Below are 24,101 nucleotides of genomic sequence, written 5' to 3' on the forward strand. Positions count from 1 at the left end.
CGGTGGAGATGATGGCTCTGCTCCCAGGAGGAGGAGAGGGGAAGGGGGCTCGGCCCAGGCCGAGAGAGCACAGCTGGACCAGCCTTGGCCCCAGATTTCCAGTAAGACAGTGGAGGCAGCACGAGGGGCAGGCCCAGGACGTGGGGGGACACACATTCCCACGTACGTCTGGGGGATCACACAGCGATTCCCCCTCACCCCTGCGGTCTCCTGCTGGGTGGGGTGTGCATGCCCCCCGCGGCTCTGTCTGGGCCTGGGATGGCCCGGGCCACCCGGCCAGCCATGGGGACATTCTGCCTCTTGTCCGTCAGGTGTCCCGGGAGTTATCTGAGGGCCTGGTCCATTTTCTCCAGTGCAGTTAATTCCCCGGACAGACGACAGACTCTTTTAATGCAGAGCTGGACAGAATTAAGGTCTGATTTACCCGTCGCAAAGACTCTGCTACCAAAGGTCTTCATTTCCCACCGGAATCAAACCAGTCCACGGCTGTGTTTGTGGGAACCGGAGGTCGTGCTGTGTCCCTGGGAATCCGCGACAGTAGGGCCTGTTCAGGAGAGAGGTCTGGAGACGGGCTTCTGGTCTCTCCCCTCTGCCGCCCACGGGATGTGTCCGCTGAGCCCGTATTTCGTTCCCCGCCATCAGCCCTTCCCCCAGTGCTCCTCTGGCTCTCTTACACGTGAGCAGTTCACCGTCGCCCTGTTCCCCACAGACTCAGGCGTGCAGGTGAGCCGATGGCTGTGAGCGCTCAGAGCGGAGCCACAGCCCGAGGGGGTCATGGCAGAGAATGCAAGGGGCGCCTCATGAACCCGGAGGCTGTGCTCGCTGGAGCCCTGTAATTAAGTAGGCACGGAAGTGGATGCCCAGAGAGGTTAAGTTACTTGCTCACGGACACACAGCCAGCTACGATGAACGGCGTGGTGAGCCCAGAGCCCATGTCTCCTAGTCTCCAGGCCGATGTCCAGAGGGAGCGTGAGAAGCCCTTGCTCTCTCAGGACAGAGTTTCTGATGACGTCGGGTGTGTGACACCTTGGGTCACACGCGCCCTGCGTGTGTCTTTAGATCTCTGATCTGGCCCGTAGTTAACTCCTGTCTCCACGCGATCCTAGGTGGGGACTTTCTTCACTGCAGCAGAGTGGCCAGCAGAGGGAGCTAGCTCCCAGATTCCGGTAAATCATGAATGAGTCCTCTTAAGAGTTTCTAAAATGACAGGGCAATCAAGGCTCATTTGGGGGAAGAAAAGATTGAGCTTTCATTCTTTTTCCAAATCAGCTCTACCTGCTAAAAATGATGTATAATGCATAAGGATAGAAAGTGATTAAAATCCTTATGAATTTAATCAGAAATTCACAGTTAACCACTATTTGCTTTGTTGCAAATTGATGTCGAATAACAATCATGTGTATCTGCAAATTTTTTTTTAACTTGTGGGAAATTTGCTGGTGATTTGTGGGGGGAAGTTCGGGGGAGGGGGGGCCGTTTAAAGGAGAGAAAAGGAGGAAGGAAGCAGTTGAAAGCCGGCTCCCTGGAGGCCCCAAATGCAGGCACTTAGCAGTTCTATAGAAGGCCTTTGTTCATAAATTTCAGGCCCTTGCTATTTATTATTATGAACAATAGGAAATCCTAATAATAACTCCTCTGTGTGCCATTTGCTTTAACTGAGCAAAATTCTCTGAATTGTTTCTTACCTCTGTGTCACATGTTTGGGTCCAAAGCTCTCCCTCCCCCCTCTTTCCACACTTTCCTTCTTCTTCTTCTTTTTTTTTTTCCCCCAAATTATTCCTCATCAAAGCAGACCACTGAATTTTTTCAAATGCAGACATGTATAGGGCAGAGAGAGACTGCCTTTTCATTTCCTTCCTCCCGTAAAAAAGACCTTGAAAAATGGAGACAGTTCCTGGTAAGAGTCCCCTCGGAGGAAAGAAAAGGCCAAAGGAAGAAATGCTCGAGAAGCCCTTACCATCCTTTCTGCGCTGGGAACTTTCTTGTAGAAGGTTTTTTCTGTGTCTCCGATCCAGACCACGGAGGGCTGGAGTTGCCGGGCCACCTGCAGGGGGAAACGTACATGCTTGTCTTTCTTGGTCCCCCGACCATGAACAGCAGGCCCCCCAAGACGGCTCTCACGGGGGAGTGGGGCCCGGAGGGTCTCCACTGCACGACCCTGGCCCTCAGGCACGACAGGGCGGGGCCCCCACTGCGGCCTCCTCTCCCACCTTACGGGCAGGACACCCTTGAGGTCTGTGCATTTGGCTCTAGGACCCGGAGCCTTGAATCAGTCTGGCTTGAAATAAAATGACAGTTTTCTGCTGCAACAAAATCAAGGGGTGTTTGGGTCTCAAGCTGTAATTACAGCCTGCTTGCAGCTCCCAGGTTTATTCAGACCTGCTCCTCGTGAGAAAAGCTGTTTCAGCACAAGGGCCCCCGGAATGCCTTTTGTTCTCCTTGGTGTGGCTGTGCCTTTGTGGCCCAGGTTCTGTCTGGGAAGTGGCTCTGAGCCTCTCCACGGTGGGCGGGGCTTCGCGACAGCGCTGGGACGGCAAATCACGGCCACACACCTAAGGATCTCTTCAAAGCGCCCCCATGACAGCAAAGTTCGGGGCTTTTTGCAACAACCTGTGCTTTGTGCAAAATTGCGACAGATAAAAGCCAGCCTCCGGCCGCAGCGAATGTAGTGTTATCTACTCCTATTTTTATATTTCTTCAAACCTCATTAAGGCAGCGGGCATGATTTTTAACCAAGACAGGCATCTAACAAATGATGGAAAAATCACTAGGCTCGCTGCGGCCGTTTCCCCAGTGTTACGTACCTAGTGAGGCAGATTATGCACGCTCTAAGACAAAAGCCGATGGAACTTGATCCTGGTGCCAGCGTGACACCTGGGCTGTGTGCATTCAAGGTCCCCACTTGCCAGCACCTTCAGGGGGGAAGCACGTCTTGCCAACCACTGTTCGGTACGCGTTAGTTTTTCGACCCAGAGCCACAGAGTTTAAGAACTGCAAATTGTAGCCCCAATTCCTAGGCGGGGCGGCGGGGTGTGATAACCGCAGCGAGTGCCAGCAGTTAGTGAGCAGCCGTGTGCCCGGCCAGGGCCACACGCGTCGCACACGGCAGGACACTCACAGTCAGGGCCAACACTAACCCAGCACGTCCTCCGCTTAATAACGTGGTTCACACCACAGCCCTGCGAAGCAGGTGCCGCGATGCTCACCCAGGTTTGCAGATGGGGAAACCAAGGCTGAAAGGCGCTAAGTGAGCTGTCCAAGGTCACACAGCTCGAAAATGGCAGAAGCAGGATGTAAGACCGGGCTGCTGGCGGCAACGTCTGCCAGGCTCTCGGGCCCCGTCGCCAGCTGTCGGTTCTCTGGGTTCCTTGCCGTAGGCCCCCCGACTTTGCAACGTGGCCCGCCCCCACCCTCGCTGCAGACCGAGGGTGGGCTCCAAGGAAGCATTGTTCTGCTGAGAGCTATTTTAAGTCCAAAGATTCCCTGCTTCCAGCCCCTAAAGAAAATAAGAAAATGAGATTCTGGGTTTCCAGCTTCTTAGAAAAGACACACTTTATAATGACAAAGGCAAAATCTTATTCTTTTTCACTCCTTAAAAATCGTAGCTTTAGAACAGAAAGCTGTTGGAAGAACACCGCACAGAAGCCGTTGTCTCCCGTCTCGGGCTAATGGTGAGCTTGCCGAAGGAGCCGGCCTCTCCCCTCCTGTGTCCACTTGGCAAGCGACAGCCTTTCCAGTCTTTGCATGTCTCCATTCCGCCGATCCACTCTTCTCAATGGCAATCGCAGATGTGAGCACAAGCCCTTCCGGAGCCTTCTGCTTCTAACGAAGCAAGCTGCTCCAGCCGTCTTGAAAGGCAGGAGTCTTGTTAGCTTGGGATAATTTGAGACCAACGGTCTCTGGTCGTACCATTCCATTCAATGCGAAAGTCTAACAACTGTTCCCGAACTTGTGTGCGTTCGGGGCTGGTGGGGAAATTCCAAGCTTCCTGTGTTTGTCATCCGCACCTGTGAAGGAATGGCTTTGCCGGGACCGTTCACCTGCTGCGGGGCACACGGGGCTGTGTGGGGGACCTTGGTGGTGACGTGGTTTCTGAGGGCTCGGTTCTTATCAAATGAAGCAGAAAATGTTTCCCCAGCGATTTCTCTGACAATAACAATACAAGGAATGATCACTTGCAAAGCGCCTTGATCTCATGACACCACTTCTCCTTCGCTCGCTGAGTGCGTACTGTGCCCTGCTCGTCCCAGCATCTCCCCTTTATATGTGAGGTCACTGGGGCAGAGAAGGGGTAATATGCCCCCCAGCACCGGAGAAATGTTGGAGTCAGTCTGCCCAGAGTCAGACCTGGGTCTGCCTTTATTAACCACGCGTTAATGTCTGCCCTGTCTCCATGGGAGACAAGATGCCCGTTCCAAAGCATCTCACTACCCTTGACCTGTTTCCTCCTCTACCCCCTTTTTATTCCAGCAGGGAGAACTCTAAAGCCGTCACTGCCTTGTCCTCCTCAGTGGGGAGCTGGCCAGAGGACATCTGGTGGCCAGGCTCAGTTCTGGACAGATGAGAGAGGCATGGAATCCGGGACCCCCACGCGGACAGTGTCTCCCACCAGGGAGGATCTAAGGGATGAGACTTGTCTTGGGAGAAAAGAAGACTCAAGGGGGTAAGCTAGCTGTTTTCAAATAGTCGAAAGGCTCTCGTGGGCCAGAAAGACTGGCTTTATGTAGACTGAGAGCTGTTCTCACATTTCTTCATTCGTTAGTGCTTCCTGAGGACGTGCGAGGCGCTGTGCTTGGTGCTGGGGTCCCTGCCCTCAAGGACCTGCCCAGGGGAAGGGAGGGCAGCTTGTGAGGGTGGCCCTAGGAAAATGGGGTGTCGGCGAGGGCCACCAATGACAGAAAGAGCGAGAAGTGGGTCAAGCAGGTGACCAGGAATGGAGACTGCAGACAAAGTGTTAAAGCACACAGAGCTTCTAGTGGTCTCTAGAAGATCACAGAGCCTGAAGATGGGGATGCTTCGGCCATGCCAGGGACGGGAGCCAGGGCACAGGGCTACGTGTGCCCTCGTGGGGTTGCTCGGGGCCACAAAGGCATCACAAAGGCTGTGGCCGGGCTGCAGAGTTTGCTTTTATCCTGGAAGCTGTGGAGAGTCCGTAAGGGACTTTAATCAAGAACTTGGATCCTAGTTGCAGTATGGAAACATCCCTCTGGTGGGTGTGTGAAGCATGGCGTGCTGGGGGGCTGTTCCCGGGGAACTGGGAAGTTGGTTGGTGGGCATGTGGGAGTGGAGGGTGGGAGCTCACCAGTGGAGGGGGAGAGTGGGTGAGGCCCGGTGACGGCTGTGGGTGAAGAGCCTGATGGGGCAGGAGTGCTGCGTTGGGGACAGCAAAGGGCACAGAAGAGGGAGCCGTCGCCACCGCCCAGGGAGGTCAGTGGTGCAGGAAGGGAGTGGGCAACGGCGGCCAGGGCTGGTAATCTGGAGGTCACTGGTGGCCTTGGTGGGGCGTGGAGGGGAGAGAAGCCAGGTGACGGGGGCTGAGGGGTGAAAGGGTCAGAGGCTGAGGCAGGGAGCATTCTTTTAGAAGGATGGGGAGCCCGGAGCCCGGAGGTGGCGTGGGATGGGAGGGCGGCCAGCAGAGGACGACCTAGGAGGGAGAAGGGCTGTCCTCCTTCCCTAGGAGCAGGAGGTAAGTATGGTTGCTGGCCCAGGCTGGGCATCTGTGACACGAGGGATGTTCACAGATACAAAGGGTGGACAGGCCAAGCTTTGAAAACGTGGAAATTCGTGGAGATTTGGCCCTTCCTTATTGTTACTGCCAAAGCAGTATTCATTAGCAAAATTTTCAGGATACGTATTCAGACACATAAACAACACTCTTTGCCTCCTCTGTATGAGCGAATTGTCACGTATTTCCCACCTTTGTAGACTGTCTTCGACACCCATATTTGCCAAAATGAGATCGTTCCTCATACACTGTTTTGCATTCTGGTTTACCCCATATGAAATTTATTTCTCCAACATCATTTTAACATGATGTCCCATAATTTATTGATCTAACCTTCTGATTTTGAACATTTGGAAGGTTTCTGCCTTCTAATGAAATCAAACAGTGCTTCGATGAGCTTTGGGGGCCCACGACGAGGTCATTCCCTTAGAACGGGGCCAGACCCAACAGCTGCTGGACCTCAGGGCTTATGTTATTCTTGTTTTCGCCCTTGTTTTCGCAGGTTTGGCAACCTGCCCTCCCAGAGGTTCTCTGCTTACACTCTCTTCAGCTGTGGATAAGCGAATCTGTTTTTCCACACTCCCTCCTTAATGAGTATTAACAATAAAAAACTCTTTGCCAATTTGTTAATGAAAAATGGTATCCTTTGCTCTTTTAATTTTCATTTAGCAATGATAAGCCTTCATTTAAATTACTCACAGAGAGTTTGAGGTCATGGGCAATTAGATGTAATTAATTCATAATTGAACTTTCCAGAAGTTGCACGGGCTAGTTGACTTCAGCTGCCAGTAGAGGGCTCTTCAGTCCCATCAAATATAACTACAGGTTTTCAGTTACATGTCAAATCTGGAATCAAAACGAATTTCCACCATGTGCTTTTTCAAATTCTGGGAAGCTCTATCAAACAATTAAAGACTTCTTCCATGTGAGTTTTATGGCTTTGATCTTTTTTAATCCCGAAAGAAACGCTATCAACATTCTCCATCAGAATTAGATTCTCTTGGGTCAGGATATAATGACTCCACGGTGAAAACTTGTTTGTGTTTGGCACACTTAAATTACTAATATGATTTGCCCAAATGACTCCTGGAAGCTTTGGAAGTTCCCTCCGAAAGTGTCCTATTTTGCTTGCCTTCGAGAAACTGATGAAAAACCAGGTTACTTTTTTTCAGTGGTTGAGTCTCAGTTTACCAAACTGAAAACACCCCGCGTCCATCCATCCACCCACCCACTCACCCTCTCTTCCTTTTTTCTATCGATCCAGCCATTTACCCACCACCATCCATCTACAGCCTACCATGCATTCATCTAGCCGTCCATTTAGTCACCATCCATGTATGCACCCATCATCCGTCTATTCAGTCACCTACCCACCCCCTGCCTTCCTTCCTACCACCTATTCTCCCATCTGTCCACCCACCCACCCACCATCCAACTATTTACCCTTCCGTCCTTTCTTTTATCTATCTATCCATCTATCCACCCATGTACCATCCATCCATCTACTCACTCACCCACCCGCCCTTCCTTTCTCCATCCATCCACCCATCCATCCATGCATCCACCCCTCCCTCCATCCATCCATCAAACTACCCACCCCATACCTATTTGCCAAGCATCTGTGATATTCCAAGCTCAGTGGGGGGAAGCAGGAGAGACATGGTGGAGAGTGTATAGTTTCTGTGTCTGAATGAGAGTTGCTGGGCACAGGCAGGCAACCACCAGGGAGCTGTCATGCTGGGGAGGAGTGGAGAGTTGTGAGTTACTCAGGGACAGGGGAGGATCACGCTCCGAGACCGTGGTCACTTGGCTTCTGTTTAAACACTTAAAACGTGAAGGCGTTTCGTTCTGCATCTCCACTATTTAAAAATAGTGTTTAAATTTTTGATTTCCTTGAATTACAGTCTTTTACGAGATGGCGGAAATTACTTCAAGTCCTCACTGGGTATGAGCTGGGCTAAACCATAAGTTGATACTCAAAGGACGAGCCGAGGTGTACTAAAGAGTCAGGAGACCGGCTGGGCTGGCCCTGTATGAAAAGGAAGGGAAACTGAGGCAGAAGAGAGGACCAGGAGGAGCTGGGATACAGGCATGGCTGATAGACTGTGACAGGTGGGTGCCGCGGGGGGAGTCAGGTCAGTGCTGGCAACACCAACATGTTGATGCTCGGCCGATTATCAGGCTGTAGTCAAAGGGAAGGTGTCTGCATGGTGACAGGCGTCAGGCTTTCAAGCCCTCCGGAATTCTGTCTGGATCCCCTTCTCCTCCTCAGCTCACTCCCAGCCACACCGGGGCTAACGGCTTCACGCCAGGCTGCACTGACCGAGCCAGCCTTGGGCAGCAAAAGGGTTAATGCCTACGCGCAAGGCCATCTACAGTCTCCACTAACATGTGGCACGTTTTAGCCACATTCAAGGCTTTCCTTGCTTTACGTGTTTCCAAATTGGCTAACGATTCTTTAACGCCTGTGGGTGGACCCTGGTCAAGAGCAGACGGACCCTAGATTTACGGTGATTTACAGCCCACAGAATGCCTGCACGTCCCTTGCTGACAGATGACGCTTGGGGCATCCGCGGTCTGGGGCCCCCCTTCCGTGGGGATGTGGGGACGCTCTGGGGCATCTGCTCAACTTTGCTGTGAACTTAAAATTGCTCTGAAATACAAAGTTCACGCTGGAAAAAAAAAAAAAAAAGGTTGTGACGCGCATGTGGACTCCCTTCTCAGCCTAAACTGTCTCCACAACAAGTGTAAGGTGACCCATTCAGGATCAAGGTCACCAGCCCCTCCCTTCCTTCATTTTCATACCTGGTGCTCCACCGGAGCTCCTAGATTCTGATTCTCTCTCCCACTCTCCTCCCCTGCCCTCTCCCCCTCCTCCCCTTCTCTCCCGTGAGCAACTCTGCGTTTTGGGGTCAGGTGTCATGTTTGCTTTATCTGTATTGAATTTCACCTTATGACGGTGACACGCCCACATTTATTACATTTATTCTATATCCGTGTGTTGGGAAAAAAAAAAAATCATCCACGAACAGCAACTGTGTCTTCGTTTGCGTTATTCATCAGGAGGAATCTGAGCTTCCATGAGCTACAGAAACATAACTGGCTGGGGTCTCCGTGGCCTGACTCCTTGGACCAGCTGTTTGTACCAGCACATCTGGGCGAGATCCCTTGGCAGGCGGCCACAGGCTGTTGGCTGTGAGCCCAACGAGGAGCTCCTGGCGAGTGGTGCCAAGGCACGAACAGCATCACGGCTTCTTTTTGTCCAGACATGCAGGCCGGTGTGGGCCACGTGGCCTGGACCGGATGCGGAGTGTGGGAGGCGGCCTCGCTCTGAGTCGGGCCCTCACTGGAGGACAGGGAGGGCTCAAGGACCATGGGGAAGAGAAGCCATCTCTCCCCAGACCCAGAACGCAAGACAAGGAGTCCTCTGCCTGGACCTTCCAAGCTCTGCTGGCCTCTGCTCGGCCTTCTCGTGGGAGGTCTGGAGGCTCAGGAGAAGGGGGATCCGGAAGACGTGGAATCCTGCTGGAGTGCCAACGGCACGCAATAGTTTCCAGTTCTTCACCTTCTCACGCTGCAATGTCCCCAGCTGACACTCTGCCCCAGGAATGTCCCTGCCCTTGGGTCACTGGGCAGGCATGGCTGCCACAGGCCGGGCACGATGGAGGCTTCCCTCCCCCAGAGGCCAGTCGGGAGCCGCGTGACAGAGCTGGAGTCGGACGTGGGCTTAAATCCAGATGCCAGCCTCTTTGTTCTTTTGTATTTTGGGTCAAATGAAGCACTCTGAGCTTCGTTGGTTTTTTTTTTTTTGGGTTTTTTTTTTTTTTTTTTGTCTGTAGAATGGAGACTTTAGTTCCTGTCTCATCAGGGATTGGTGCAGTTAAAAATGAAAGTGTGTGTTACACTCCTTAGCACGTGGCAGGCTCCAGTCCCGTGGAGTCTTTGCCGTTCCTCCGTCCCCTGATTATAAAGACCCGAGGAGGCTGGTGCCTTGCCGTGGTGACTTCTTTCGTCCGCGAAATACATATTAAATAGTAATCGTTTATCACATTTCTGTCCTTCTTTCTTCTTGAGAGAGAAAGAGAGAGTGCAAGCAGGGGAGAGGGACGGAGGGAGAGGGAGGGAGAATTTTAAGCGGATCCCATACTGGGTGTGGAGCCCGACACAGGGCTTGATCCTGCGACCCTGGGGTCATGACCTGAGCCCAAACCAAGAGTCGGATGCTTAACTGACTGAGCCACCCAGATGCCCCCACTTATCACATTTCTTAATTGTTAGATACATTTCTAATATTTCCCTGATAAATAGATGTGTATTCTTTCCTGCATATAGCTTTAGCATAAGAGGGAATTTTAGCTAAATTGCTTACTCATACAACCAACTCAGTTCTTCAAGGAATTCGCTCATCCAAGCTGTTAATCCATGAGAAAGACTGTATATTTTACATTTGAGAGAGACAGAGCATAAGCAGGGGAGGGGCAGAGAGAGGGAGACAGAATCCAAAGCAGGCTCCAGGCTCCACGCTGTCAGCACAGAGCCCGACGCGGGGCTCGAACTCACGAACCGCGAGACCATGACCCGAGCTGAAGTTGGACGCTTAACCGACTGAGCCGCCCAGATGCCCCTAGAAAAACTGCGTAAAACAAAGGAACCCTCCAAAAATAATGCTAACAGCACGGATTGGAATCTGTGCCCGTGCAACAAACCAGAGACGCATTTCTGCAGAGTTTTCATGCATGCAGAGTGTGGTGGGAGGAACCCAACAACAGCCAGAAGTGCAGTTATGAGTGGCTTCCTGAGAGTTGCATGCTTGGCTTTCTAGAGGTTAATTCAGGGATGGGAATTCTTTAGAAGAAGGAGGCATGATAAGTAACAGGGCTTCTGTTATTTCACTTTCTGCAGCAAATGCCGAAGAGCCATATTCTGCTGTGTGCAAGCCACAGCCCATTCTACGGCTCGCGGACCACAGGAATGCATTATGGCTTCCTGGCCTAGATCTTCTGGCACAGGTATAATTTCCCGCCTCTTTGGTTAATTAAAGCCACATACCTCTTTGCAATGCAGATAGCCCCTCTGTCAGTCATGCCAGGACACGGTGGCCTCACCGCACAGGAGTTTTCATTGAGTGACTCCCACTCCCGAGACCTTCGTGTCTCTCAGGAATCAGTGATACACACAGTAAAGGTGAGGCTTAACGAGGTGTGTGTCAGGCACAGAGTGCCCTAGGTGGCTAAATACACTGTTTTCCACATTCTGATAGTTTGACATTCGGCCTTTTGTGGCCTACACAATGTCAGTACGCGACGGTTTTAATAAATGCGAAGACAGCTTACCCGCTATCAAGACAACCTCTCAGTAGCAGAAGAAATAATGTCTTGAGCGAGAGAACATCATGATCCTGTCATTGGCTCTGTCCTAGGGTCATGCCAGGAGCAGGGGAGCCATGCGGCAGGAGGGAGAAGAGGCTTACGTCAGCCCTACCTCCGTCCGAGGCAGAATGATGGCAGTCATCACATCTGGAGGCTCACGTCGCAGCACGGCAAGCCAGGAAAATTACTTAAATGCTTTGTGCCTCAGTTTTCGCATCAGCAAAACAGGGATGATGATAGTGTCTACCTCACAAGGTTGTTGTGAGGACTGCACGAGTTAATACGAAACAAGATGCTGGTGAAATGCCGATAGTTTAATATTTATGTGCTTCTGCCTGTTACTTACAATGTCAAAGCAGTTACTTACAATGTTGAGGATGGATGAATTGAGGTGTTTTTTGGGGGCAGGGCAAGAGCGTAGGTTTCTTTTAGTTTTCCATGGAAGCACTTGGTGTTTAGAGCTTTGTGGGTAAGTACAGGAGGCCACAAGCCAGGCTGCTGGGCTTTAAGTTCCAACCCTTGTTCAGAGCCTTAGCTAACCTCAGAAAGGTGCCTGCATGCTGGAAGATTCCGAGCTCAGTGGAGAGCAACGGCTGGAAAATTACTAAGCATATACTTTAGCCTTTGCCACATTAAAAGCGCTTGTTAAACACCTCAGGCTTTCCATTTAAGGTTTGTTCAAGTGAAGATGATGTTCTAGGACTCAGAAGTTCACCTTAGGCTAAGGGCAAAAATCAAGATAGACCCACAATCACAAAATGGAAAACAAAACCTTGGCAAGCTCAAACTGATCAGCCAGTAATTTAACTGCCGGTCAGAACAAAGCCAGCGCATCAACAGCATACCATCCACAATGTCTAACATGCAAAGAAAAATTACTAATGATATGAAGGAACAGGAATATGTGACACACGGTCAGGGAAAAAAGTCAGATAGAAAGAAACTCCAAAGTGCCTTCATATTGGAATTGGTAGACAAGAAATGTAAGCCAATTGTTAAGCTTGAAGACTTAAAGGAAAGGATTGTCATCTTGAATGAACAGATGGAGAATTGCAAGAAAGAAATAAAAACCTGTAAAAATAAGCAAATTTAAACTCTACAACTGAAGGGGCACCTGGGTGGCTCAGTTGGATAAGCGTCCGACTTCGCTCCGGTCATGACCTCACAGTTTGTGAGTTCGAGCCCCATGTCGGGCTCTGTGCTGACAGCTCGGAGCCTGGAGCCTGCTTCGGATTCTGTGTCCTCCCCCTCTCTCTGCCCCTCCCCTGCTTGTGCTCTGTCTCTCTCTCTCTCTCTGTCTCAAAAATAAATAAACATTATATTCTATAACCGAAAAACAAAATATCAAATACAAAAAAATATACCCACACGATAGACTTAAGAGCAGATTGGCATCAGTGGAAGGAAAGGTAGGTAGACTTAAATACTGACTAATTGTAATTATCCAATGTGGAAACTAGAGAGAACAAGACCCAGGTGACTTGTAGAACATAATATATATGTACTTGGAGTATCCAAAGGAAAGGAGGGAGAATGAGGCAGAAAAAACATTTGAGGAAATCGTAGCCAAAATTTCTGAAATTTGGTTTAAAACATATATCTGTGGATTCGGTGATCACAGTGAGCCACACAGCAGTTTAAGTACAAAGAAAAACCGAGAAACACCCAGACCCATTAGGGTGAAACTGAGGAAAACCAAAGTAAAGAGAAATATTTAAAAGCATTCAGAGAATATGACACATCACACCCAGGAGATCAACAATTCGAATTTCTGATAACTGTTAATAAGAAATGTGGATGTAAGAAGATGACGGAATAACATCTTTAAAGTGCTGAAAGCAAAAATATAATCTAGAGTTCTGTATCCAGCAAAATGTGCCTTCAAAAACGGAGGTGCTGAACAGACATTTAAAAATCAATCAAAGGAGGGGCGCCTGGGTGGCTCAGTTGGTTAAGCGCCTGCCTCTTGATTTTGGCTCAGGTCATGATCTCACGGTTCGTGGGTTTGAGCCCCGTGTCAGGCTCTGTGCTGATAGCTCAGAGTCTGCTTGGGATTCTCTCTCTCCCTCTCTCTGTCTCTCTGACCTCCCCCTGCTCTCTCTCTCTCTCAAAAAATAAATACACATTTTAAAAAATCAATCAAATGAAAGCTAAAAAATATTTGTTGCCAGCAGACCTGCACTGAAAAACATGCTAATGAAGTCCTTCAGCTGAAGGGGAAATGACAGCAGGTGGGAGCTTGGATTGGCGAGAGGGATATAGTGGATGGGTGTAACGTACTTAATTCCCCCCACCTCGTTTCTTTAAAAGACAAATGACTATTTAATACAAAAATAATACCACTTTTTTGTGGTGTTTATAACACTTTTAGATGCAAAATCCATGAGAAAAACATAAAGGACAAAGGATAATAAATGGATTCTGTTTTTCTCACATTTTAGATAAAATAGTACAATATGAGCTCTGTGTCCCCTGTGCTAAATTGAAAATACTATTGTAATCCATAGATTAAGACAGAGGAATCGCTAAAAAGACAATACAGGAATCTAAATAAAGTAACAAAAAGTATTGAGTTAACCCAAAGGAAGGCAGGAAAGGACAAACAGAAGAATAAAAGAAGAAAGGGGGCAATGGGGAACAAAGAGCAAAATGGCGGACCTAACACAACTGTCTGAATGACGCATTTAATGTAAACGGAGGAGAGGCTCCAATGAAATGGCATATGTTGTTAGATTGAATAAGGAAGCAAGACTCAACCATGGGCTCTGCACAAGAAATGCGCTTTAACTATGTCCTTTCTTGACATTTTCAAGAAAGCTGATGTGACTCTATTAGTATCAGGCCAGGGAGCCTTCAGGACAAGGAGCACTTCCGGGACAAAAAGAGGCATTTCAATGATAAGATAACTAAACAGCTGGTCACACCAATCCTAAATGTGGGCGCATCTCCTAACAGTGCTTCAACGTCCACGCAGCACAAGCCGACAGAACGGAAGGGAGAAATACAGAGTTCCATGACCACGGTGGGAGGTTGTAACATGCTAGGTCAGTAACTGATGGGACATGTGAACAACAAAAAAATTAAAAAATGAGCACGCAGATCACAGAACAAGAGAAAATATTTGCAATACGTATGTCTGGCAAAGAACTTGTGTCCGGAACGTACAAAGAACTCTTGCAAATTGCAAGACCAACCGTGTAGTGAAAAGTAGGCAAGTGCCTTGGACAGATATTTCAAAAAAGAAGTTATACAAGGACCAGACGGTCACCAGAAAATGGCGGCTGTAAAGTTGTGCACAGTTTCCAAAGCTTGCGCTTAAAATGTATTAAGGTCTGTGCATTTCACCGTATATAATTTTGACCTGGATAACAATGGTGCAGGAGGGCCAAGAAGAGAAGGACCTAGGTGACCCCGGCCAAGCCACGTGACTCGGTGGCCTTGGGCAAGTTGCTACCCCTCTCAGGGCCCCAGTTTCTTTATCGGTAAACGGGGCGGGGATGGCCTCCTCACGGGGCCACTGTGAAGGTCCAATGTACGACACAAAGAGGCGAGACAGCTGGTCCGAACGAGGTGCCCTGTTATATACCTTAGTGGTCTTTCCTCCCCACCCATCTTCTTCCTCTCCCGTCTCCCAGCTCTGGACAATTCTCTCTGTGAATTTCTGCAGGACAAGCGGGGGAGAAAGGGAGAATGGGAAATGTTCTGACCCGACCTACCGCTGGGGACCACGAGGCCGAGAGAACAAAATCCCACCACGATCACGTCCTCCCTATGGCTGTCAGCGTGATGCAGAAAAGGCACCATCCCCTTGGGCAACTTTATGGGTAACCGTGCCTCTGAGCCCCCGAGGGCTGAGGCACAGCTCGTACCTCACCCCAGGTATGGGGTCGTCGTGCTGCATGGACACCTTCCCATAGTTCAACCTGGCTCATCTGGTATGCTCACAACTACGAGTGAATCGAGCAGCATAAAGACGACCTCGAGGTAGTCCACGAAATAAAAACAAAACCCTGTGAAGTTTTAAAACTAAATAGAAATATTCGGTACCAAAATGTTTGAAAACTTGCTAATCCTTGTCTGTATATATGCATGTTTTCTATCTATCTATCTATCTATCTATCTATCTATCTATCTATCTATTATCTGTCTATCTATCTATCTATCTATCTATCCATTCATCCATCTATCACCTACCTACCTACCTAGCAACATCTATTACCACCATCACTCATATCTAAATTATATCCAAGACTCATCGTTTTTAGGGCTGACAGAACACTTCAGTACTATTTGGTTTGACTGGTTCATTTTGGTGATGTAAGACAGAGACTGGGGGAGGTGGAGAACTTATCTAAGATCACAGAGCTGGGTGGTATATGGATCTTTTAGGAAACCCTATCCTCCAGCCAGATATCATGGAGCATTTGCTGGCCCCCCCACCCCAATAACAGTGTGTGTGTGTGTGTGTGTGTGTGTGTGGCGGGGGGGGGGGGTAAATGTGTGTGTGGGGTAAACGCTCCTGCAGGTTCCTCCTTGTTACCTGTGTGAGAAGCGGATGTGCCCAAGGAACCGGGCCTGGGCAGTTCACGCCACGTGTGGAAGAATATCCCCCCAAAAGGCGAATGACTGATGCCATTATCGAAGGGAGGTGGGCCGGAAATAGAAATTGTGGCTTTCAATTTCAACGACGCACGCAGGCATTTCAGGAAGGACTCCTGCGGCAGGAGGAGGCTGGTCTGGACGACACCGAGGGTGTTTATGCAGAGAGAGCAGCTGTTTCTACCTGTCGGAGGCTCGGCCAGAGGCAACGATGAACTAATTTGTAGGAGGGTGCGAGGGGGGAGTTGAAGAGAGATGTGTGTGTCAGCCTGAGGAAATCATCTGCGAGGGTCCGTGCTCGTTGGCTTACGGAAACGAGCTGCAGGATCTGACACCGTGATTTGCACAAGGGAGGAGTATTAATTAGGAGCCAAGAACTGCGGTAAATACCTTGGAGACCATATGCAGCATCATTTGGAGGCCATCTTTGCCGGGGTATTTCCCGGCGATGTTGGCTGCGGACAAGTCGAAGAGGTTGGCTCCCGTTTCGGTGCAGGTGGCATGGACCAGCATCTTCTTCCCTACCCCAGATGGCCCTGCCAGCAGCAGGGATTTCACCAAAGGAGCGTTCTCGTGCACTGTTGCGGAACCTAAAAAAGTCAGAGGCACGGGCTCTAAAATCCCACTTCAGCAAGTTCTTAGCCCCTCAAGGCCGCCCCTCCACTGCGTGACCCCCGTTTCTGCAACAGGGAAGTACGTGTCCAGAGCATTTCTACCCGGAGGCCCACCTTCTGTCTTAGTTGGGCTGTGACACCTTTGATTTGTATGTCAGGGCTCGAGGAGGGGCCAGAGGGTCTCGGTACATGGCTTCCCTGCTGCCCCTCACCCTAGAATACCTCCCCCCGCCCCCGCCCCGGCCCCAGCTCATCATTTTAAAGGACATTCCTGCAATAACTCACCTGTGGCATTTTTTTAGGGGGGGGCAGATGTGGATTTCTCTGCTTGTCAGCAGTGGCGCTACATTCTTTGAACACTTGGGAAAAAGAATGTGGACACACAGCCGCTAAGGAGGGCTGAGAATGTTCATTAGTGATCCTCAGAACGGAAAGGGGGAAGCTTCCTCGTTCTGTCCGAGGTTCTAGCCTGTAGCAGGGGCAGCCTGACACTTGTTGCAGTGACCCGAGTTCCATGCAGGCATCAGAGGCCCCCACACTGTCCGTCTCCCCCGGGCCAGAGCGGGACTTGGTTTGACCATCTTCTGTGGTTCTGAACACGCGCGGAGAGCACGCTGGCACTAAGTGATTAGACCACGAACGGAATGAATGTGATCAAACCATCTCCTAACACGTGACTTTGCTTCGCTCAACCTCTGGGCACTTTTCTTTTTTTTTTTTTTTTTTTTTTTAATTTTTTTTTTTTTTCAACGTTTATTTATTTTTGGAACAGAGAGACAGAGCATGAACGGGGGAGGGGCAGAGAGAGGGAGACACAGAATCGGAAACAGGCTCCAGGCTCTGAGCCATCAGCCCAGAGCCCGACGCGGGGCTCGAACTCACGGACCGCGAGATCGTGACCTGGCTGAAGTCGGACGCTTAACCGACTGCGCCACCCAGGCGCCCCATCTGGGCACTTTTCGATCAGCCGTAAATAGACCCATATTGCAATTATTATTGTGCCTTTTTTTTTTTTTTTTGCCCCTTGTGTCATTGAAAAGATATAGGGGATTTACCGAGTAACCAGAAACATTGTTTTATGGTTACCTAACATAAACTTGGAAACCAGTTTTGAGCAAGTTCTGTTCAAAATGCAATTACAGGGGCACCTGGGGGGCTCAGTCGGGTGAGCGTCTGGCTTCGACTCAGGTCATGATCTCGTGGTTCCTAAGTGTGAGCCCCACATCGAGCTCACTGCTGTCAGCGTAGAGCCCCCTTCACGTCCTCTGTCCCCTTTCTCTCTGCCCCTCCCCAGCTCATGCTCTCCCTCTTCCAAAAATAAATAAATAAATAAATAAATAAATAAATAAATAAATAAATAAAATGCACTCACATAAACACGTGTTATTGGTGGTCAGTGAGGGGTACGGTAACATAATATGATAAAGGAGATGCTGTTTGTCATGCTAGGAGAGGGACACCATTCCAGGGGTGGTCTGTTCAGTACCCGGTATTGGGGGCTGCTGGCTGGGGGCTGGTGGGGTTCCCATGTGGAAGAGTCAGGGATTGCTGCAGAGGGTTATGGCCAGGACGGGAGCTAAACCTCAGTGGATGTAACCAGGATGGGAGGCAAATAGTGCTGAGATCCGTGTGAGCCACGGAGGGTTCAGAGAAGAACTTAATCCCACCTTGGGGGATGGGGGGCTCAGGCCTGACTTCTGGGAGAGGGTGGCCTCCGAAGGGGCCAAGCTGGACCGTGTAGAGACGGGGACATGTGAGGCGAAGGCAGGCGAGGGGGGCCCTGTAACTGCAGGCCTGGAGTGGGACTCGGGCAGGTAGTTCTTACTAGCAATGGGGCAGGGGAGGGAGACTGTGGCCAGCCCTAGGGGTCCCTGGAAGGTGGCTGGCGGCTGCAGGTTTGCTAAGGTTGCTGGCTGAAGCCAGGGAGCAGGGAGAGCTCTTGGAAGGGGTGGAGGGAGGACAGAAAGGTGCAGAGGGCAGACTCTGAGGAGGGGGCAGCAGGAGGGAAGCCGCAAGGATGGGGGCGACCCAGGAGAACATGTGCTGTTTACTCTAGGGAAGCGACCTGCTAGAGGAAGAGGGTGGTCACCAAGGTCACTCAGGGAGGGGAAGGCGGTGGTTTGGGGAGGCCTCTGCAGCCGGGGCTGGTCCCTGGACGGCCCGTCCGATGGGCGGGCACGCCTGCCACGGTGTTCACGGCCCTTCCTGCTTATCGCCTTTCAGTGGCAGTTGTTTAAAAATACGCAGAATTCCCAAGAGACAGAGACGTCCAGGCTTCTGTGCATTCACCCTTTCCAACTCTCGGAGGATGTGAGAGTCACAAGGAGGCCAGTGTTCCGTGCCCTTCCTAAACGCAGCTCTGTCACTCCCTACCCCTGGACCCTGAGAAAGTTCCTCAGCATCCTGGAAAGGCTCACTCAGCTGCAAAAGCGGGGACCGAAACGACGTGTGTAAAACTCGTCAGCATGACGTTTCTGCTCCGTGAGCGCCGCCCCCCTTCCTTTTCTCCCTCTGTGTTCTGAGGGACAGTAATATTTCTGGGAGGGTGACTGGCGGAATGTGACCAGATGCGTGCTGGGAACTCCCTTATCTGCCCAAGGGGCTTGGAAAGCTCACGCCTCACCCCGGGATCCCCGGCGGAGGCTCTGGGTGCAGAGAGGCCTCACGGTGGGTCCTCAGGGCCTCTGCAGTGGCCGTATTGGCCAGGTCCGGTGGTGACCTGAACAACAGGCCCAAAGAACACACTCCCTCTTGTGACTGGCTACTATTTCAGATCCATGACATTTAAATGAAGCTCTCGAAGGCAGATCTGTGAGCGTACTTGCCTGTCTGGCCTGTGTGTGCCTTGCACACACACACACACACACACACACACACGGGTCACGAGGACAAACCCCTGCCCGTTCTGGGGCCCGGGGAGGTCGGCAGCCCATGGGGGACGTCAGGCTCCTCGTTGACAAAAGGGGGTTCGGTGGGACGCTTCCCGAGCCCCCTTCGTCCGATGCTTCATCGCCAGCTTGCGACATCTATCCCCGTGTATCCTCGAGCCACGGGTCGAACATACCTCCCCTCATTTGTTAGGAGACCCGTGAAAACAACGCGCTGCTCCCTGCTGTCCTGTTCTTGGATCACAGCATGATGAAGCCGGAGGGCTCGTGACGTTATTTGCAGGGGCCTCGTAAATATGGCGTGTTTATCTTGTTGGCCCCACATCAGGCTGACCCTCCAAGTATACATGCTTATTTAGGACGTAAATTTTATGTGTGAAATTTATGTTGACTCCCCCAATCCCATTTACTACTTCTGACAGAGGAACGAGCTATTTCTTCCCAGTACATTTAAGTCAAAGTGGAACAATATTGTAAGTGCCTAAACCACCCCCATACCATTTATTTATTTATTTATTTATTTATTTAAAAAAATTTTTTTGGAGGGGCAGAGGGAGAAAGAGAGAGAGAGAGAGAGAGAGAGAGAACCGTAAGCAGGCTCCAAGCTGAGCTTGGACCCCAACTCAGGGCTCCGTCTCCTGAACCGTGAGGTCATGACCTGAGCCGAAATCAAGAGGCGAAGTGACTGAGCCATCCAGGCGCCCCTCCCGTACCATTCAAAAGCCAGTTAAATGAAACATGGTTTCTATTTCGGAATTGTCATCAGAGCAAAGCCTGGGTGGGGCTCCGACCTCTGCCCCGGATGACTCGGGTCATGCACATAAAAAACGTCATAAAATGATAACAGCTAATGAGAGCAGCAGGTTTCTCTGTTGACTCGCCTGTACCTGTCGGCACACCGCAGGACTCTGGTCCGCCGGTCCGAACAATCACGATCGAGTCTTAGTTAGCGGTTACAGCGGCCATCAGTGGAAACCGGCGGAGCCTTGATCCTTCGGATCCACGAAATACACTTCTCACTGACTCACCAAAGGCCGGCTTTGTTAAGGACCTCGTAACGGAAGCCTATGTCTAGAAGGCAAGCCTGATGTCAGCCCTTCGTCTAATTTGATTAATTTTAATCGCAGGTGCCGGCTTCGGCTATTATCTCTCCGCATGACTGCCGACAGGACCTTCAGCCCCGAATGTCAAGCAGGCACCCCAAAGCGGTGCCGGCGTGGGCTCTCCGGGGCGCGCTATCGCAACAGAGAGACCCTCGGTCAAAATCCTCAGTAGGAAGAGTTCAGCCAGGAAGATGCTACCCAAGTCACTAAGCAGGGCGTCCCTGCTTCTAAGAGAAGCATAACGAGGCTTGTAGAGTCATTACCTAGAGGCAAGATCCCGTACAGGGCGATGAGCTGTCTCACATCCAGGAGGGAAGGCATGGGCTCTATGGATACCCGGCGAAGAGTGGTCCCCAAGTAACTGTACTCTCCTGGGGGGAAAGAGACAGAGGATAAGGACCTGGGAGGCTGTACTGCTCTGAGCCGCATCAGTTTGGCCCTGGTGAAACTAACGCAGAATACACGCTCAACATGTCGGAGCAAATACAATGGTGTTACGGAGAGTCGTGATGAAGAACACCTCTTTTCTCGGACGGACGCTTGAGAAAAGCCAGGCCTCCCGGCTGCAGTGACTGGGGAGTCTCTCGAGTCTGACGCTAACCCCCTCGCATTTCTAAAGATTACCTTTGCGTGTTGAACACGTGAGGTGGCACAGAGTTCCAAGATGCAGGACATACAAAGTGCACTAGAATGTGGTGGCTTTTTATTCGGTTTCTAGGCGGAGCGACTGTGTCTAACATTTGCACAAACTTTAAATTATTTAAGGTTGTGGAATTTGTACTGGAGCAGGTGTGCATCTGAACTGAAACGCAATCCTTGGAAAGGAAGGAGTCTAATTTAGGACAAATAGAAACATCTCCTTTGGAGGGTAATATTCATTTACATTTTTATCATTTGCAAAGGATTACCAAAGGAATAATAATAGAAATAAATCTTTACAGGTTTAATTAGAAGGCATCAAAGGTCTTAATTGTAACTCGTCGTAAATCTGAAGTGTTATCTTCCAACTAATTTGGATAAGGTCACCAAGAAAATTAGTTTGCCCGTCTCCATTTGTCATGAGGAGGGACCTTTACATGCTTGTGCGGTTCTCTCGTGACGTGTACCAGAGTCTGAAGGAAAAATATTCAGTGCATGAGTTACAGTGTCTTGATCGTTTTTGTCTCTGATGTTTGCTTTCGATAAGAAGTAAGGATCTTGCAGAGCTCTGCATGTGATATGCGTGTGTCAAATATAATGCGCTTTCATGTGTGTGAAGGAAGAGAAGCTTTAAACAAGCATTTTCGAATGCTAAGAAAATTAGAATTAAAACCCAGCTAATGATGGCTGTTTTGTTGTGGAGGGCAGGCTTTCAAAGTTCCACGTGACAAAAAGTCCTTGGCAAGGACAGTGGGTATTGGTGGAGAGAGTGAGCGATAATGAAAGCTTCTACTGTGGCGTCCGATCCCCATGCTTTTTAATGAGCAGGTAATAAATAGAAGAGTGGTTAATTTCGCCTTCACTAGAGCAGGAAGAGATCCTGTAGCCACCATTAAATCTAGTGCTTATTGCTATAAACATGACATTAGAGGTGATCTGAAAGTGACCCCAATTTCCCTGCTTAAATAAATCCACATTAATATCCAGATGCACCATATTTTCTAGAACCTCACAGACTTTATTCAGACACATCATATTAAATTGAATTAGTGAGGGGCGCCTGGGTGGCTCAGTCGGTTGAGCGACCGACTTGGGCTCAGGTCATGATCTCATGGTTCGTGAGTACGAGCCCCGCGTCGGGCTCTGTGCTGACAGCTCCGAGCCCGGAGCCTGCTTCGGAGTCTGTGTCCCACCCCCTTCCCCCCCCCCCCCCCCGCCCCACCTCCACTCTTGCTCTGTCTCTGTCTCACAAATAAATAAACATTAAAAAGAATTTTAAATTGAATTAGTGAGTGTTGGTTCTGATGGAGAGAAGGACACACTAGCCCCGGCTGCCGGCCAGGTGTTGAGACTCAGCTCGAAAGTGTGTCGCTGAGTTTCGCTGTTGCCCAGCGTGGAAGCCATAAACGCTCCCCCTCTATTCAGGCAGAACTTGGAAACTTCAGGATTTCCCTGCACAGATAGCAGGTCTTCTGCCAGAGAGGGAGGAAGGAAATGGTGGATGAAAAGGTGTGTTACGTACAAGGGATGCACGAGGGCAAAAAACCTACACCAGTGGACGGAGAAGACACAGGGAAAGGGTGACCTTAAAATTCCTATGTTGAAATCCAGATCTCCAACATCTCCGAATGTGACCCCGTTTGGAAATAGGGCCGATGCAGAGAGAACGAGCGAAGGGGAGGTCGTCAGGGCGGATCCCAGGCCCATATGGCGGGTGTCCTTTATAAATTGGGGAAATGCTCACATGGACGCGCACTCAGAAAGGGCGTGTGAAGATGGTCGCGGGGACGGGAGGGCAGTGTGGCAGCCAGGCAGGAGGGCTGGCAGTCAGGAGCAGGACCGACGCAGGGCTGGGGAGGGGTGGGCGCGCGGAGGCCCCAGCAGAGCGCCAGCTTCTTGCGTCCTCGGGAGGAGACAGCCCCTATGACATCCTGATCTGGCACTTGTGGAGCAGATACGTGTCTGCTGTTGAGCCCCTTGGGTTGTGACAGCTGTTATAGCAGCCGCAGCAAACCAGTGAGGAAGGAGAGAAGACGGGCATAATAGCGGTAGAAGAAAATCATGAGAAACAAGAAAATATTTAGGGTGGGTCAGCCTCTAAAATTTCCACTTTAGCCCAACAGCATTAAAAAGAGTATGAAAGGGGCGTCTGGGTGGCTCAGTCGGTTAAGTGTCGGACTCTTGGTTTGGGATCGGGTCGTGATCTCATGGTTTTTGAGTTTGAGCCCCGTATCGGGCTCTGTGCTGACAGTGTGGAGCCTGATTGGGATCCTTGCTCTCTCCGTGTCCCTCCCCTGTTCTCGAGCACGTGCTCTCTCTCTCTCTCCCTCTCAAAATAAGTAAATAAACTAAAAAAAAAAAAAAAAAAAAAAAAAGAGTAGGAAGAATAAGAACAGAGCAATTTATAGCAAGTACTAGCTTCCTAAATACGTTCCTCAGGGACAAGGACTGGAGGCCTGGAACAGACGCTGCTGGCCAGTGTCTGGGGCTCCCCCCAAGCCCCGAGCATAAGGACATCCTGCCACCCCCACCCCGACTCTGTCAGGGGCGCACACAGCACCATCTCCCAACGACAAGGATGGGGACACGGGCGACGTGGTTAAAATTCAGCGGTGCTGACTTGTTTATGAACGTTACGTTGGACGCGGGCCACCCAGCTTCCGGAACGAGGTCAGCAGACAGACTGCTCCAGGTTGACTTTGTGTTGCGACAGGCCGGCCACGACGGTGCACCTCACCTGCTCCGAAGCTTTGGGGGGGGGGCGGCGTTTCATATGTAAATATTTAAGTCATACCTTCCAAGATGGGACGCGGAGAGCCTGCTGGGCGTTCCCATCTGTAGGGCAGGCTCTGAACTCCAAGGAGAGTTTGAGGAACACTAACTCTGACTTTGGGTCAATGTTTTTCCCAAATGCAGTTATCGAACCAGGACAGGACAGAAAAACTTAACTTAGGGTAATATTAATTTGTATTTGTTCTTCCTGTATTTGGCCCTTAAGCAGTGGCCACCCTCTCGGTGCTCCGTGCTTCTGTGACGTGCACTGGTGGGGGGAGGGCCACAAAGACACCGTGAAGTCACCAGCCCTCCGAATGGCAACCCCCGAGCGTGCCAGAGACAGGGTGAGCACGCCACCACCACCAACAGCAGGACACTCTAACTCTGTG

The 24,101-nt window shown here is 50.4% G+C and overlaps 1 protein-coding gene across 1 annotated transcript in view; it reads right to left on the minus strand.

Annotated features, from left to right (window-relative positions):
- IQCA1 (IQ motif containing with AAA domain 1) overlaps positions 1 to 24,101 on the minus strand; it is a 159,131-nt gene that overhangs the window by 19,775 nt on the left and 115,255 nt on the right. The window contains exons 14-16 of the mRNA XM_045481838.1: positions 20,562 to 20,669; positions 16,084 to 16,283; positions 1,958 to 2,044 (exon numbers count right to left, since the gene is read on the minus strand). Coding sequence (XP_045337794.1) covers positions 1,958 to 2,044; positions 16,084 to 16,283; positions 20,562 to 20,669 — 395 coding nt within the window. The remainder of the gene's footprint in view (positions 1 to 1,957; positions 2,045 to 16,083; positions 16,284 to 20,561; positions 20,670 to 24,101) is intronic.

The sequence above is a fragment of the Leopardus geoffroyi genome, chromosome C1, assembly GCF_018350155.1.
Source record: "Leopardus geoffroyi isolate Oge1 chromosome C1, O.geoffroyi_Oge1_pat1.0, whole genome shotgun sequence".
Taxonomy (NCBI): Eukaryota; Metazoa; Chordata; class Mammalia; order Carnivora; family Felidae; genus Leopardus; species Leopardus geoffroyi.